The 17,259-nt window shown below is 48.9% G+C and overlaps 1 protein-coding gene and 1 long non-coding RNA gene across 11 annotated transcripts in view; one reads left to right on the top strand and one right to left on the bottom strand.

Moving 5' to 3' along the window:
• The window catches only part of MEIS2 (Meis homeobox 2), a 174,168-nt gene extending 167,604 nt beyond the window's left edge, over window positions 1–6,564 (bottom strand). For 7 of the 10 annotated variants that reach the window (XM_054827277.1, XM_054827281.1, XM_054827279.1 and 4 more), the window contains exons 1-6: window positions 5,474–6,564; window positions 4,220–4,452; window positions 2,493–2,634; window positions 1,884–1,934; window positions 1,065–1,115; window positions 36–185 (exon numbers count right to left, since the gene is read on the bottom strand). In XM_054827277.1, coding sequence (XP_054683252.1) covers window positions 36–185; window positions 1,065–1,115; window positions 1,884–1,934; window positions 2,493–2,634; window positions 4,220–4,452; window positions 5,474–5,485 — 639 coding nt within the window. In that variant the 5' untranslated portion in view covers window positions 5,486–6,564. Of the gene's footprint in view, window positions 1–35; window positions 186–1,064; window positions 1,116–1,883; window positions 1,935–2,492; window positions 2,635–4,219; window positions 4,453–5,009; window positions 5,400–5,473 lie in introns of those variants that run through there. The other 3 variants (XM_054827278.1, XM_054827280.1, XM_054827286.1) reach the window with 3 other exon arrangements.
• A 553-nt stretch (window positions 6,565–7,117) lies between these two features.
• On the top strand, window positions 7,118–14,693 carry LOC129207005 (uncharacterized). The gene is made up of 3 exons (XR_008577344.1): window positions 7,118–8,448; window positions 12,680–12,857; window positions 14,210–14,693. It is a non-coding gene; the product is annotated as an uncharacterized LOC129207005 (long non-coding RNA).
• The last annotated feature ends 2,566 nt before the right edge of the window (window positions 14,694–17,259 follow it).

Raw genomic sequence — 17,259 nt, 5'->3', positions numbered from 1 at the left:
TAAAAAAGTGCCATAAAGAAATCAGAAGGACTTACATGATCGGCTAAATTTGTGGAAGATCCTGAGAGTTCTTCGTGGTCTGATTTGGAGCTGCCATCCCTTTCATCAATAACGAGGTCTATTGGCATTTTTCCTTTCAAACAACTAATGTACCGATGGCAGAAGTTATCGCACAATTCATGAACCTGAAAACAGTAACAAGAATAATAGTATCAATAATGGCCAAATATCAGATTGCAACTTTTTTTTTTTTTTTGGTAGCAAGAACAACCCTCTGATCTACTCCACAAGTAACTCTAATTAAGGGGCACAATAGTTGAAGGCAAGGAAACAATAGAGAAATTGTTGCAGCACATATTATTCTCTAGAGACTTGCCGCAGCAACAAGTTAGAGAGAGAGAGATAGTGGGCTCAGTCTGGTGTGCGGAGGAAAATCCGATTTGATGATAACATCAGAACACTGGGAGCTGGACCCAGGCGGTATCTCTGGAGCATACACAGCCCAGACAGGTACAACTAGTCACTCGGGACGGGATCGGTTTAAACCGGGGCTAAAAACAAAAGGTCTAAGTGGCCGGGAGAAGTAAAACGAAGCTGCTCGCTAAGGCTGTGGGAAGAGCCGTTCTCGTCCTAGGGCACAACCCCCTCCCCACGCCGCGCAGGGGCCCCCTGCCTCTTCCAAACATTTCGTACTTGCTTGGGGTTAATATGCCTGCCAGAGCTGGAGAAAGGCAGGAGTGCTTTCATTTCTCCTTTTTGTTAAACATATTATTTCCCAGTCAGGAAAAGAGCTTCTACTGAGGGAAGGGGTAAGAACGATGGAAGGGGTTTAATAATATGTATTTAATGACTCGGTTGATATTACGCTGAAAAAAAAAAATAATGCCGGGCTGGGCATGGCTGTCGGGTGTCACATGCTCTGATGGCACAGGTTACAGCATCACACTGCGTTTCCCCTGTCTCCTCTGGCCATGTTTACAAGTCATCCCCAACAGCCAAGGAGGGGGGACCGGGGAGGACAGGGAGGGAATGGTTTGCCCCCCGCCCACCTCCGTGGCTCTTACCTTTTCTAATTCCAAAAGGTGAAACCTTAGTACTTGTATTGCTTGGATCATCTGCAAGAAAGTTTTGAGCAAGGGGTTACGTGGGAGACAAGAGCACGGGGGCTGTGCAGAGCTGCGAGCCCGAGTGGGCGAGGGGGAGAAGGGGATTGTCAGGGCGCGCAATCATTATCCAGGATTTTAGCTCATTGGTCACGCTTGAACAATTTTGATCAACTTTAACATAAGCACTTGATTTTTATCATATTTATTCCAGAAGCGGTGATTAGTGCTTTATTGCCGCGATCTTGGAGAAAACCTCTTCCTCTTTCCCTCGCTCCCTCTCAACACTCCGGCCCTCATCTCTGAGGGTCCGCAGAGAAGTCAAGCACACACTCCCACCCCCCCACCGCCCGCAGGAGAAAGGGGAGGGGGGGAGGATGAATAGTTTGGCATCTTCTTTACAAGCAGATTCAGACACTTTGAATATTGAAATCGTTCACATTAGCAAAAGAATTACGTTAGAAATCTCCAGCTCTCTCTTCTTAAGCAGTTATTTCCTTCACTTTAGCTTCCCGTGGCTTTCAAACACAGCTTTGCAATGCACTGGGGCTCGAGAGTTTGCCCTGGCTCACTTTAAAAGTGCAGCTCTTTGAAGCCTCTCGCTTGACGGTAGCTTTCCAGCCTCCCGGCTCTCCCCCTCCCCTGCCCGCGCAGCCTGGGTGCCTGGGCCGGCAGCCGCCTGCCCCGCCGCCCCCGACGGCGGAGGGCGCTTGCCGGCAGCTGGCGGTGGGGTCGGGAAGGGCGAGAGGGGAACGGGGCAGAGGGGTGAGCAGGCCTTACCAAATTGTCCAACTCTGGATTTGAAGAAAAAAGTGGTTTTTCAGCGCGGACCTGCAAGACGAAGGAAAAGCGGCGTGAATTACAGCTTCTCTCCTCAGCCCTGTAACCGAATCACTCGAAGGGCAAAAAAACCGCTGTGACAAAACTGGCCGGTACAGGTCAGACCAAAATCCGGCTGGATGCGCCGGAGTCACCCGTGCTGTGAACAGGAGCCTGCTCCGCTCCTGCCAGCCCAGTGCCGAGCCGGCCGCCCTTGCCACACGAGCCCTGTCTTTTTGATCTCCTGCCTTTCTCCCGCTCCCTCTGCCTCCAAAACTCGGCCACAGTTACATTTCCCTTTCATTCACGCGGGAGGGCGAGGGCCAGGAGTCTCAGCCCGGCAGCGTGGAGGGGGTCCCGGAGGAGGAGAGTCAGGGCCAGCCCGGCCGACAGCGCGCACCCCCGCCGCTCCCTCCCACCCCCCCGGCGGCCGGAGAGGGGGCGCTGGGGGGGGGTGGGGGGGGGTGAGGGGGGGCTGCCCCCTGCGAGTGCCTGGCCGTGCGGGTCGAGGAGCTGAGGAGGTGGCGGGAGTGCTGGGAAGGGCCGGGGGCGGGGGGAGAGGTGCCGGACCTGTTTGGCGAAGACGGCGATGTCCTCGTTGAAGGAGTCGGAGGAGCAGACGTCCCCGCCGGCCACGCCGGGCTCCCGGGGCGTGCAGGTCGCCAGCTCGCACTTCTCAAAGACCAGAGCTAAGAGGGGGAACAACGGGTGCCTACCGGGCAGTGGCACACAAAGAGAGGGGAGGGGGTGGGGGAAAGGGGGGAAAGAAGAGCTCTAATCAACAAGTATTTTTTTTTTTTTTTAAATACACGGACACACAGACACGGACACGGTCACACTCCGCAGCCTCGCAGCATTGCTTCGGGCAGAGCAGGGGAGAGCAACATTTTGAAATAAAAAATGCAGGTTTTGGTGTTGTGGTTTAGGGTTTGTTTGGGGTTTGTGGGTTTTTTTTTTCTTTTCCTTTTGAAATTGCAGTGCCCGAGCCGCATCCCCCGTGCATTCCCCAGAGATGAGGACAAAAGTGACCTCTCCTCCAAACGCACAAGGCACCAAACACGCTCACGCAGGCAGCAGCTCAGCTGGGAATCTTACACTTTTCGCCACAGCTTAAAATAACGCGAAACCTGGAAGATCCCATCCCTACCCTCCAGCTATGACCTAAAATGAGAAGCACGGCTAGGCAACTGCAAACTACTTAATACGTAATTTTATTTTTCAAGGGGCCTGCTAACAAAAATGTGGTGAAGTTTCCTGGCTTAGGAAGCACACCCAAGTAAAATACCAGCTGTCCAGATAAGTGAGCTGGGGAGGGGGCGGAGGGAGGGAGCACTTCGCGAAATATTTTCCCATAGTTGGTGTAGTCAGAAAAAAATATTTTATCTGCGTGCTAAGTAGTAAGCATGCATTTGTCTCTTTTCCCCTTTGGTGCCCGATCAAGGCCCCACACTCTGTCATAGATGCTACTATCTCTCCTTTTAGGATCATTTAGTATTTTTTCTAAAAGGCACTGAAGGGAATCGGTGTCATTCCCCCCCGAGCAATGCCCTGGCACAGGCTTGAGTTTTGTTGGGTACGCGTTTCTCTTTCCTCATGTTCTTTTTTTCCTAAATAGAAAACTCAGCTCAGTGCCCCCAATGTATTTATTTCTTCTGTCTCAGGGAAGAGCTGCTTACGAGAAGCGAATCCCTTTTATACCTTCCGCGATGTGAATAGCTCTTTATTTACAGTGTTGGAAGAGTGTTATTATGGCACGAAGGAGAACACCAGAACAACACTTCTCCGACTAAAATCCAGAGCAATGAGAGCCACCTCTCCTGTCTGAACTCCTAACTGGGGCCTTTCCGAGAAAGACAAAAAAAACACGGGGGGAAAAAAAAAAAAAAGGAAAATAAGAAGAAAAAAAAGAGAGAGAAGGCAACACCACCTCCCCCCAGCCCAGTCTCTTTCCCCGAGAGGTCTGTTTTTCCAGGACCCGTTTCCCGTGGGTGCTGGCACCTCAGCTAAGACTCAGGCTGGGATTACACTCGCCCTGAAATTGCCAGCGGTAGCAGTGCCACCGCGCGGGTCTCCCTCCGGAGCGGGCGGCTGGGGGCTCCCCGGCCTCCGCCCTGCTGCCGGGCCCGCCGGGGCTTCCCCCCCGCCCCGCTCCGGGGCTCGGCTCGCCGCCGCCCGCCACCGCGGCCCCGCGGGAGCCCCCGCCGCCCGCCCGCCCGCCCCGCTCCTGCCCTCGCCGCTCCGCGGGCACCGGCGTTGCGGAGCCGGGCCATGGCGCCGGGCGGCCCGGCGGCACCTACCCGTAGATCGCATCCTTGTCCCGCTTCAGGGCGTCGTTGACAGCGGAGCCCATGCTGGCCGGCATGACATTGGGGTGCGGGGCGTGGGCGCCGTAGTGCTGTCCGGCGTGGAGCGGCGGCCCATGGTTGAGGTGGTGCACCGGGGGGATCGGCCGGGGGGCGTGGGGGTCCCCGTACATGGACGCCGGCACCCCTACTCCGTCCATCCCGCCGTAGTGGGGCAGCTCATCGTACTGTCAAAAAACGGGCCGGAAGAGAAGAAAGAAAGAGAAAGAGGGAGAGAGAGAGATAGAGAGAGAGAGAGAGAGGGGAATAAAAAAACAAACAAACAACAACAACAAAAGTCAGAAGAGAGTAAAGCACCCGGACAGACACAAACAGAGCAAAACAAAACAAGAACAGCCACAACAGAGAGAGAAATGTGCAAAATGAAATCAACTGGGATCGGGAGCAGAGGCTGGAGAGGCTGAGGGAGGAGTGGGGGTGCGGGGAGAGGTAAAGGGGGAAAGTGTGTGTGCCTGCCTGTGTGTGCGGGGGGAGATGGTCCTCTTCAGCACGGGCAGGAGAAACCCTAACAAGGAAACGGGGATGAAAAGGAAGGAAACGGAGGAGAGAAACTAGAGTTACTCTGCATTAGAAAGGAAGGACAAAAAAAATAATATAAATGAATAAACAAGCAGAATCAAAAGCAACTATATAAATAAATCAACATTGGGAAGGAGAGAGGAAAGGTAGGGTGCATCGGGGGGGGAGGGGGGGGAGATAAAGGGGGAAATAATCTGAAAGTTACCAGAAACATTATTTAGTAGCAATTCCCCTTGTCCTTGTCAAAGCCAGAGACAAAAAAAAAAAAAAAAAAAAAGCAGCTATATGTGTATACATATATATACGTTCGTATATACACAGACACACATATGTATTTCTTAGTCTTTCCTAGGCAGCGGCAGTAACGGCGGCAGCAGCAGCAGCAGCAGCAAGCTTTCCCCTGTGAAACCCGTGCTACTGAGCAGGCAGAGAGCAGGGAAATCGCGCTGCTGGGGGAAAAGCTAGAGAGGAAAAAAGCGTGGAACAATTGCAGAGAGAGACACACACAGAGAGACACTCACGCACACACACAAAAAGCTAGTGAATAATTTTTGCTGCTATTTTTTAATAGTGGCCGCCATCATCATCAGCAACAGAGGAGAGCAAATCGGACAGGCCCCTCTTAAGAGAGGATTTATATATAGGTAAGTGTTGGAGATTTAAACCTACCCTTTGCGCCATCAGTCTGCGCTCCAATAAACTCCTGGATGTGTCGTATATTTAATATCCCAGTCCAGCAAAGAAAGTGATTTAGAGTGAAGAAGATTCCTTTTTTTTTTTTTTTTTTGCAACCCACTTATAGACTTCTCCTATCCTCCAATATGGGTAAATAATAATAACAACAACAATAACAACAACAATAATATATAAAAAACAGTCAAGAACCACGATGAGTTTCTGTGTTTTCTTCTTTTTTCTCTCTCTCTTTCCTTTTTTCTCTCTCTCTTTTTCCTTTTTTCTTTCTCTACGAAAAAAAAAAAAAAATAAAAAAAATTGTCAAGCCCCCAAACTGAAGGTTACGATCGGCCCGTCAGCAACCCACATGTAACCAAACTGTCGTGTCTCATGGCTTTTTGCCACTCCAGCTGTCAATCAAAGCCAGGGAATGTCAAGGTAGTGAATGAATGATGGTTGATGATGATGAAGAAGAGAGGAGGAATCTTTTTAACCCCGGTTTCTTCTTCCAGTAACTCCGCGCTCGGGTTTTGCCTTTTAGGATCGCTATAGGGTTGTTTTGGTTTTGGTTTTTTTTTTTTTTAAGTACTGTGAAGGGGGGTGGGGAAAGATGCGAAGAAAAATTGAATAGTTTGCAAAGCCCGGACTTCCCCCTCTCTCCTTTTTTTTTTTTTTTTTTTTTTTTTTCCTCCTCCCGGTAGGTATTTTGTCTCCCTCTCTCCCTCGCTCTCTGAGATGAGTGAGTGTCAGTAAGTGTTGGCAGGTTGGCTGCTGGCTGCCTTATAGAAGAGGCTCAGTTTTGCAGCGCTGATCGGCGGGAGAATGAAGTGACGGAACCCGGAAGTAGTGGTGGCCATAGCCAGTCCTGCAGCGCGGCGGCGGCGGCGGCGGGGAGCGGCGGCGGCGGGGAGCGGCGGCGGCGGCGGCGGCGGGGCGCGGGGCGGCGGGGCGCGGGGCGGCGGGGCGCCCCAGCCGGCAGAGCGCCGGTGATGCGCAGCGCGCCGGCAGGGCGGCCGCGGCGCCGCGCGGGGGGAGCCGCGCAGCAGCCCCTGCCCCGAGCGAAGCAACGCGTGTAGGAAGGAGCGAGCGAGCGAGCGTGCGAGAGAGAGGGAGGGAGGGAGGGAGCGAGGGAGGGAGGGAGCGAGGGAGGGAGGGAGGGGAGGAAGGACAGGGAGAGTGCGTGTGTGCGAGAGGGGGGAGAGGCAGGGGAAAACTGCAGAGAGCGAGAAGAAAAGTGCGATAGAAGCCCAGCCCCGGGTTGGTTTGCGCTAGATTATTTTAGCAACAAAATACCTTCCGATTAACCGCGATGTTTAGCGTCTGATTTATGCGCTGAATTATTTATTTAAATCTCCGGCTATCGCTGTTGCCGCGAACGGTATGCGAGTCCGGGGGCACGGAGAGCTACAGTGTACGGGGGCGGGGGGGGGCCGCGCAAAGTTGATCTTCCCCGGGAAGCGAGCCTGCTCCGGCCAAGTACTCGCGTCTCCGCCAGCATGTTATGTTGCAAGCGTGGTTTCTTTCCTCTGACATTTCATTGTGCTTTTCTAAAAATTAATTTTCCAGGGCATGAAGAGAACGCCTCATTCAAACCGTGTTTGGCACCGCTCTTCATTAAGTGATCGCTGCTATCAAGCACGCTGTGGATGTCTTGGGGGGGGGGAGACAGGGGGGAAGCGGGGGAAATCCCTTTTAGTTTTGCGATTAGGCTGCCAGGCTTTGAAAAGGGCTTAAAAACAAAGTCATGCTCAGCCTTTTGTAGGAGAGATCCAGATGTTATGTAGATTTTTTGTTTGCATGTTCATTTTGAGCGGATCCGGCGGTGAGCGCTGTATTTACGTGTGTATGTTGCTGGACTTTGCCGTATATCGACGTTGCGCTTGTGGAATGTATGCTGAAGTATTAGCTCGGTAATGCCTTCTAATGGTAGTGCTAATTACAGTGGGGTTATTTAGCAAATTAAGTGAGATGATGCACCCCCCACCCTTGAGCACCAAATGAACTTTTCCAAACACACACGCGGGCACACACACACACACACACACGCACGTTAATTTTGGTGTGTTTCTCTCGCCCAATCACTTTGCTGGAGCTAAACCATGCCTTACCTCAGAACAGTCAATTACCAAAGCTACCCGGGATCATCAATCATGGGGGATGCTTGAAGTTTAGGGGAGGAGCGATGGTCAAACTATCGATTGCTGCAGTTTTGTCCTCCCCAACCCCCACCCTCGTTCACGGTCCCCTGCACATAAAATCTAAAACAGACTATCCCGTTAATAGTGGGATTTATCAATGATTATGTACCCAGTTGTGAATGTGGCCTCATACATAGATGGCTTTTAAAAATACACGGCAGAAAAAAATATGATTTGTTCAGATAGGTTTTGTTTGGGTTTGTTTTGCTTTTCGAGATGATGACGATGGTTTTAAGTTTTTGTTGGTTTTGTGTTTTTTTGTTTTTTCTTTTTTAAAAAAACTTTAAGAAAATGACTCAAGGGGTAGTTATAGATATTTGGCCTGATTTTAATAGGCGTAGGGAATGAGCTCCAGAGGTCAATAAACCCCTCCAAAATGATGAATGATTGAGTACCTGTGATGATGATAGTGATTACCGGAGCAATTAAACAGTTTGATTAAATGAGCCATCATAACAATGATGTCTGCGGGAAATCAGCCCTCACATATAAAGAAAGATAGTGTGGAGGGCTGACAAACGCCAGTGGGCATTCCTGCGTGTTCCGATAGCGCCGAGCCCTGCAGAGCAGGGCTGTATTTACAAATATAGGGGGGAATATGGAGAAAAGTCCCTCTCCTACTTTTAGCCAGAGTTGCACCCTGCTTAAAACCCGCCAGAAGCCGGAGAGCAGACCCGTTTTTTTTTCCCTAGAGGATCTCCTCCAAGATTAAAGCTAGTCCTAAGAGCAACCGAATTGCTGTGACTGACTTTCACGGGACTGTAAAGAGAGGTGAGTAAAAAAGCCCTTAGTATGTAGATCTCTTTCAAGCAGTGGTTAAGTCGATTCATTTCGCAGGGAAAAAGCCAGTCTTCTTGTGCAGTATTTTATACTCTGTCGTATAAATCGGTAACGTAATTCAAGATATTCATGGTAATGAATGCTTGGCTAATCCTTTGGGTGCGCGGAGACCTACAGAGCAGTAGGTTATGCAAATCCTTTCCTACTTTTACAGCTGTAGTTTTCTAACAGATTTTTTAAAGAGATCTAGTCATCGGTGAATGCTATTTGGTTTTTTCCTCCTCCCTCCCCCTCCCCCCCCCCCAAAGATGCCAGATTTCTAAACTTGCATGGAATCATTTGATTGCGATACAGTCCATACAGCCAGCTTAGAGGACGTGTTTTAAATATTTGTAGCTTCCAAACTTGTTTTTTAACCGAGGCAGTGCAAACTCGGAGCCTTGGCTCTTGAGATATACAAGTGTGTCTCATTTCAAATAGTTTCGGTATCACCAAAGAAGAGGTCTTTCCTTGTAACGTGGCCGTGCAAAAGTAATCTAGCTCCATTGAAAGCTCCATGTATTTGTTCAGACCTCAAGCTGTGGGAGAAGTTCATCAGTTTTCTTCTCAAAAAGAAGTTTTTAGATGACTTGGCTTCCATAAGAAGAAAGCGCTTCATTGCTTAGGATATAATTTTAGACCGGATTTTTTTTTTTTTCCGTAATTCTGTTTTTCACAGAAGTCCCTGTAGATCTCTGTTCCCTTGACTAAGAAATTGTTAGAAAGCAATCTAAAATCAAAGCTGCAAAAAAAGCAGCCAAAGATTTTTGCAGTGTTCAATGCTGCTCCTTTCGCTTGTTCCCTTTTTTTTTCCTTCTCTTTCCCCCCTGCCCCCCCCAAACTAATTAACCCCCTGCGTTTGCTCGCCCTGCTGTGCATGTGTGTAATCTGGGACAGGGACCAACTTTTAAAAATTATTTGAACTTAATAGAAAGTGAAATTTCATATGGTAAATGAAGGGCTTTCATGTTTCTCCTGTGTCTTTTTTTTTTTCTCCGTGAAAAGAGTTGAAGCCTTTTTCCTCTTCACTATCCCAGTGGATTAAAGCACACAGAGAACATGGTTTATAAAGCGCTACAGTTTAGCCATTAAAAAGGGATCTCAATTTAGCGCCCTTAAGTGAAAGTACTCAGCTATTAACAAAGATGCTGTTGGGAACTCGGAGGAAAATGGGATACGTACGTGCAGGGGGTGGGGGCTAGCACATTCTTAGGTCATTTTTTATTTACTTTTTTTCCTCAGCCTGGTGACATATTTCTTTTAAAACACAGTAATTCGGGAAAATTAAATTGACTAATTTCTATTTCTCGTGCATCACTTTCACAGCGAAGGTTGTTTCCAGGAAAAGTGTGAGAGACGAGTCGGTGGGGTGCGCGTGTTTGGGCGCTTTTTTTTTTTTTTTTGCCTTTTTTTTTTTTTTTATGATCGGCTCAAAAGTCCAAAGAGAAATGAGGTGTCCGGTATGGAAGTGCATCTCAGTCAACAGCCAGCTCCTTTTGCCGAGGCTGGAAATGGTTTTAACAGGCGGTAAAATTTCATCTTGTGGTGTCAAATTGGGGTCAGTTTGGGGTTAGCGCTCTCAGTGTCCGAGCAGGAGCTGTCCAGCTGTGTGGGGATTCATTAAGGGCAAAAGATCCGTTTCAAGAAAAACAATACAAAGACAATCAGAGGGCTAAAGATCCTCTTCAAATCGGATTTTACAAGTGCACCAGAACAAATATGGACGCTGAAACCTATTCCCTTCAAACTCCCAAATCGGCTTCTTAGCCCTTGGAGGGAGTGAGAGAGAAAATCCTCTAAAACTTAAGAAGAGTCTGTTTTCAATCAGCCTTTCCGAAGTGTGGCATCTTAGTCCTTTGCTGGCTTTGAGACATGCCTCTCTCGCTCGCTCGCTCTCCCCCCCCCCCCCCCTTTCTTCACAGCCTTGCAAAAGCGGATGGCACAACAGGTAATATTTCAGATTTCAAGAATATTTTCCACCGGGGATCTTAAAACACTGTTTTGTACGCGCGTGTGTGCCTAGCGCAAGATTTAGTGCAAATAGGAGGCTTTTTTGGGGGGAAAGAAGCCATGCTTGCACGAAATCTTATTGGACCCCTTCGGAAATTTTCTGCACTCCTTGTAGGCGATGCTCTGGTCTGATGGATAATTTAGGCTAGATTTACTGTACGGTTCCTAGCATTTGTGGAAAGCACCTATTGCTAATCTGGTTTATTAAATTCGCGTGGTTTAAATCCTCTTAGCGTCCCTACATCTGTTAGAACAATTGACGCCTTGCTACAGGGACAAATAACTTGAACCTTAATCTCGTTTGTAACTTTATTCAATGTTTGTTTGTTTGTTTGTGCGCTGAGTTCAAGTATTTTTGGGTGATGCCATTGTGTTTGGAAACACATAGGCTACATTTGTAGGCAAAACTTCCCACGGACGGGCTAAGGATATCGCGGAACAGGATGAAAAATTTTGCATATTTGAATTGGCATTTTATCTTGAACTATCATTCTAGGAAATGTGTCATATTTAATGAAGAAAGCAATCTGCCTGGTATAAAATGTGGCTGCGGGATTACATCACTGTGACCCCGTGGTAAAATCCACGGGAATTTTTCTTTTTGTTTTGCATGCAAGGCGAAGCGTGAGGTGTAAAGAGTATGTTTTCCATTTTATAATCGGGATTATGCCACAGTTCAAACACCTACCCCCAAAATCGCTCTTTACCACACTTTCCTTTGCCTTTACGGTCGGTTCTTACAACTTGAGTCACTTTTTATTCATCTCAGCCCACTTTGATTCGCCTCCGACTTCCCGCAGCTGCAGGACTTTCGAGGTCCCATCTCGGGTGCCCCTGTGAAATCATGCACAGTTTAGCTTCTGCAGATCACTGGGTTCATTTAACTCCTCACCCCGAACCCCCACCCCCCCGCCTGCCAATAGTGTACTTCGCTTTTCAGCAATCTATTATTTTTCGGAAATCTTTCCAGTCCAGAAAGTCAATGGTAGCCCATCACGGTGAACTTTTCTTGACCTCGACTGCGGTATGACTGAGATCTTTGGGAGCTGGAGTAGGAGGAGGTTCATTTACTTACCTGTTAACTTCACTTTTAACTGTCTGTCTTCCACCCCTCCCTCCTTTTTTAAAAGAAAAAAAAAAAACAAAACCCACAGCCCTCCACGAAGCAAGAACGATCCGGGTTCTTTCTCCCTTCCCGAGCCCCCTTTCTCCCCCACCCCGGGCTGCGGGGCTGTAACCCGGCGCTTGCGGGATGCCCCCCCCGGGCTGCCTCTCCCCCGGCGGCGGCGGCGGCGCGGCGGTGCCATCGGCAGCCCTCTAGCGCTATCTGGCGGGGCTCCAACACGATCCCGCCGCCCCACGCAGACCCACGCAGACCCACGCAGGGCCCGGCCTGCCGCGCGACGCGGGCCCCCGGCGCGGGACACGGAGCGCGGAGTGGCGCGGAGGGGACCCTTGTCCCCAGCTCCGCGCTTTCGCGTCCCGCGGGGCTTTGGGCGCTTGGTCTGGTATGCGTTGCCCCCCACGCATCCCATCCGACCGGGCGGGCTCTGGGGGGAGGGCCGCGGTGGGAAGGGGCGCAGAGCTGACCCCCTTCGCGTTTGTTCGGTTTATTTCACGCGGGTGCGTGTGAAGCGCCAATGTCAGAGGAGAACTGAGCGGTTTTTTATGTCTTAGGCTGGGGGGTTTGTAAAAGTGAAGACCATAAACAGCCAACGTGCGTATTTCCATCATAAACCAGAAAGAGAAAAATACCTGTCAGGGCTTCCCACTAACGCCGGGCAGGCGGCTTCCACCAGGGTAGTTAAAAATCTAGTTTGCATTTGTTCGAAGAAGCCCGAAGCGTTAACAAAATCCATCTTTTCAATGTGACATCGTAACAAAAAGGACAGCTAGGGCAAAGTAAATCGCTTTAGTGCAATATCAGAGCATCCGAGAAGGCTCCAAACTCTGCTCAGACCTCTCTGTTCTCGCTCACTCAAAATATTCACTTTTGTTCTCCAGCTGCCTATAAAACTCCAGAAGAGGAGCGCTCTCATTTTTACACTGGAGTTCTCGGTCCGGAGAGAACAATATCCTCCTACTTCTTTTGAAACGATACGGAGACCCTCACAACACACAGGCTATCACTCGAAGCGCGAATCTCTTTTTTTTTTTTTTTTTTTTTTTTTAGAGCTACTCGGCCCATTGTTTGAAGTGGGATTCTGTGCGCAGCCCAAAGAGAAAAAGGAAAAAAAATAAAAATCTTAGGAGTCCGGTTTGGTATTGCTTAGGGAAAGAGCTGACGAAATATTATACCGTGTTTCCTAGAAGTACGTGATGAGAGCCGCCGGTGTGTTCCTGAAAGAGAGGTGGTTGTTTTGGGGTTTTTTTTTTTTTTCCCCCCTAAAAGATTGCGATTGCCTTTGTACGTCTTCCTTTTGATCCCACAAAGAGAATGCAATATACATATATGTTTGCTCTCCATACAAGAAATGCAAGGGACCGTACAATGGAATATACGGCCGGTTAGTCCTCATAATGCTTAGTTTTGCTGTAATTAATTGAAAACAGTTATTAGGTCGTCATCGGCAATAGCGTAAATAATTGCAGCAGATTTTTACTTAAAATTGACCGGTCACAGAGTGATAGATCGATTCGAGGTATAAAAATGATGTATCAAAACATCAATGTCGATTATTTGAAATATTGTAGTCGAATCTTTTTATTGCTTCATCGGTTAAGTGTCTGAAATTGCTGTGTTCCAACATATATTTATGTTGTCAATACTGTCAAAACTGTCAGTTTTATTACAGTGGATTTGTAATACATTTCGGATTTGCTCATTTACATAAAATGTCCACCCCAGATACCCCTCCTTTTCCCCATCTCTGGAAAGCTATGTCAGTTTAATGAAAGGATTCAGGACTCATAGCTGAAGGGAAAAAAAAAAAGTTTTTTTTTTTAAAAAAAGTGGAGATATTGCTCCATTAAGTCCAATTTAGACATCCCTTTGGAAAGCTTGGGCTATTCCTAACTTGCTCTAAGAGGGAATTCCTCCGCCCCCTCCCCCCCCCCCTTATTTCCCCAGTAGAATTTAAACACTTTTGTACCCTCGCACCTAGATTAAACCCTTCAGGAGAATTGAGAAACTGTACAGGGAGACAGAGACAAGCCAAAGCACACACCTGTGAATCCCGAAACCCTCCCAAAGAGAGCAACAGCCCCCCGAACCGCGCACACACGCGCGGGGGTTTGGATCCTGCTAGAAAGGAGACAAAGGAGCAATAAATATATGTGTGATCCTTTCTTAACGGTTTGGAACCCAAAGGAAAAACGCAAATTGGAAGCAGTATTGGGCATTTGATGCCCCCTCCCCCGCCCCCATTTTATCAGGGTCTGATCCGGTCTGATTATTCGCTTTAACTGTAAGCGCTGATTTTTTATTAGCATGGTCTCAGACACCTCTCTCTCATTTTCTCTGAGAGCCCAGCTGAAGAATGGAAAAACTCAGGAATAAATAAATCCATTTACACACTAAACTCTCTTCGATTGAGCAAACAGTGAAATTAGCCGAGTAACTTTTTTCTCCACCCCACCCCTTTCGGGAGGATGAGATTGTTTTAAAGGCGTTGGTAAGATGGACCTGAGGTGTGGGGGGTTTTTTGTTGTGGGTTGGTGGTGGGTTTTTTCTTTCTTTCTTTTTTTTATTTTTTTTTCCCAGGGATATGTATATTTAAAGACATGCTGAAGAGATTTCTGAGTTCACGGGGAAGAAGGAGAGGTTGGTTGGGGAACGGCAGCGCGCCTGGCAGGTATTTTAATGGCTGTCCCTTCCTTTGAACACTTTCAATTTCTCTGCTTCTCTTCATCCGTAATATCTTCCCCAGACCAAGTATGATTTCTGTTGTAATTCTTGTGTGTGTTTGTGATCACTTCTGAGGTAAATTGAGAAGTAAGCTGCGCAAAAGGAGGAAATCGCCCCTGGGGTGCTTTGTTTACTTTGGTTTGTAAAATCCTGCTAGGAGATGGTTTCCTCAGTGTGTGGCAAGTGTTTCTTCAAGAAATTCATCAGCCCTTCTACAATTACTTCGAGCTCCGAGGGAAAAGAGCTGCCATCACTTTCTCACATCCCAAGGTGTTGCATGGAGGAGAGAAGAAAAGGCTGGAGCATTTAATTATAATGGGGGGGTGGGGAGGGGGGGAACGAAGGCTGCAGAAAGCCGTCCCAAGCCTGTACCTGGAAAAGAAAAACCTGCAAGGGTATATTTGGGAGACGTGTGCCATTTAGAGATGGGGAAAAGTACCCCATCTTGTGCAGTAATTAGTCTGAACAATAAACATAATTAGAATAAAATCAGTTGGAAATTCCTGCGTTTTTAATTACGTTTCATTTTGTGGTAAGCCGTAAAATTATGAATGCCTCTCAATTAAACACTATCCACTTGTAAAGCATTTAACAACAATTATTCCTTAATCAGTTGGAATGTTAGCCACAAATGATGCTGTTAAACATCAAAGGGACGCCTTAGACGTTACCTTTTAGTCATAAGTAAGAGGATTAATTTCTATAATTAGAGGGGATAAATATGTGCATAAATACATCTAATTTTTTTACACGTTCTCATCCTATCTGAGAGAGGCGAGGATCTTTGACATTGCCTGCACTTCTAGCTCTCCTCCGGCTCAGAGGAGGCGACCCCGGGAGCAGCGAGGTGAGAACACCCCTCCGGGGAGGCCCGATCCTGGGCGCCGCTCCGCGCCTCTCCGCGGGCGCCGGAGCACCCTCCCGCCACCACACCGGGGTCTCGGGATCGGGCCCTCCATGGGCACAGGGCTTCGGGGTAGTTTGCAGCCCTCCTTGGCTTTTATTTACGTTTTCCTACGGCACCTGGGGTCTACCTGGCGTTTCAGTTCCCTCGGGGACAATTTGCTGCCCCCGAACGAAGCTCAAGATTTGAGTTGAATACCGCAAATAAAATTAGCATGACCTTGATTACACCCTGTATGAATATCTCATTTACCTAATGACTTTATGTCACGTACGCAGAGGGTCAATTTCCTTTTAACCTTTCCCATTGCTGCAGTAAGCATTCTTTTATAATCAATGGCTGTTTGAATAATCAATTCACATTTTATGATCCCTGACAAACTCAATATATGTGCGCCTTGTTTCAGCAAAGCAGCCGGCCCTTCTCCGCGCCGTTTTCACGTCCGAAGAGTTTGCGGCGGGGTTTCCCGGCTCCCCGGGGAGCCGCCCCGGGCCGCACAAGGCAACCGCTGCCGGGCTCCGCGGGAGGCTGCGGGGCGCTCCGCCGCCGTCCGCCTGTCCGTCCGTCCGTCCGTCCGTCCGTCCGCCGGGCCTCACCGCTCCGCCGCCGCGGATGCCTCCGCGCAGAGCCCCGGCGGGAAGCCGTGCCTCCCCGGGAGGATGCGCCCCAGCAGAAAGGAGCGGGCTCAGGGAGGCACGGCGGCGTCCGGCAGCCCCTTGCATCTCTCTAGCGCTGGACATACACTTTCACGTGGTTTTTTTCTCCCAATCGCTCAACCCAAAATAAGCGGTTTTCCCTCTTCCCTCCCCGTCCAGCCAGGTCTCCTTCCCAGGAACGTTCACAGCAAGACCCAGCCGCCCGGCACTGTCCCCCCTTTCTGCATTTGCCGGGACAGCCCGGCCGCGGGGCCACGAAGTTCTCCCGGTTCTGCAGCCGAAGGCAGGCGGCTGTCCGGCCGCCCGACCTCCTTAAGGGCTTCCCAGGCAAGAAGCTTCGTGTCCTGGGCCACGCCGGCACAGGGGAAACCTTGAATCAATCTTTGCATTAGATTAACTGTCCCCTGACGTTCACGAGCCCTTCACTGCCACCAGCCCCCTTCATCGCCTCTCCCAATCGTCTCCAAACCGGGGGTCGGGAAATTTGTCCCAGAAGCGCAGCCCCCAACCGCAACCCGAGTGCAGAAGTGTACGCGGGAGGAGAGGGGGGTTAGGGCAGGCTGAACTTTGCAAATGTTTTTTCTATAAGTAGCTCACATTTGCTGTGATCTATGGTGTGAGTCAGGAACTGAGACTTATTGCAACCCTGTTCCCTCTATTGGATAATTAATGCTGATTCATAGCGGTTTCTACCTACGAATGTGTGTTTCGTTTTTCTCTGCAGGGTCCATGGTTCTTTGGTATGTTGTTATTCCCTGAAAGGTAATTGCACTTGATATTCTCTCGGGGAAGGCTCATTAGCCAAGGGCAGGGTGGCGTTGCCAATCTCAGACTCTTTCAACAATTCAATGCAAACATTTGCCCCAGAGGTTTAGTACAGCACTCCCAGCTCACGAAACAGCCCTTGGATACAGCATTTCCCCTAAGAAGCCTTGGGTCTAAAAAGAAGTACATATATATATATTTTCTACCCAAGCAGGAAACATTTTAGTTTAGCGGTTTTTAGTTTAACCCCTCACTGTAAGTAGTCGAAGCTACACAAGATTAGACATGTTGCCTCGGACTGCAGGACTTTGCCTTCCCTATTATCAGAAGATACCCACAGCACGAACATGGATGAAAGAGCAGAAGAGACACCACATCTCCTACTCCTCTGCCTGCACTCCTTTACACTCTCTTAACATTTACAAAATTGCATGTCGAAAACACTTTTCCACTGCCCACCATTACAGACCTACACTTGACTTCTTTCTCACAGGTGTCTGGTGTCATCTCTTCGGCTTCTTTCATCTCTCCTGATAAATTAATTACCTCACTAATGCAAGGCAATGAAACTCAGGCATAAG

This window comes from Grus americana, chromosome 5 (genome assembly GCF_028858705.1).
Source record: "Grus americana isolate bGruAme1 chromosome 5, bGruAme1.mat, whole genome shotgun sequence".
NCBI classification, from domain to species: Eukaryota; Metazoa; Chordata; class Aves; order Gruiformes; family Gruidae; genus Grus; species Grus americana.
The sequence above is the reverse complement of the archived record's forward strand: the minus strand, read 5'-3'. Positions and strand labels throughout refer to the sequence as shown.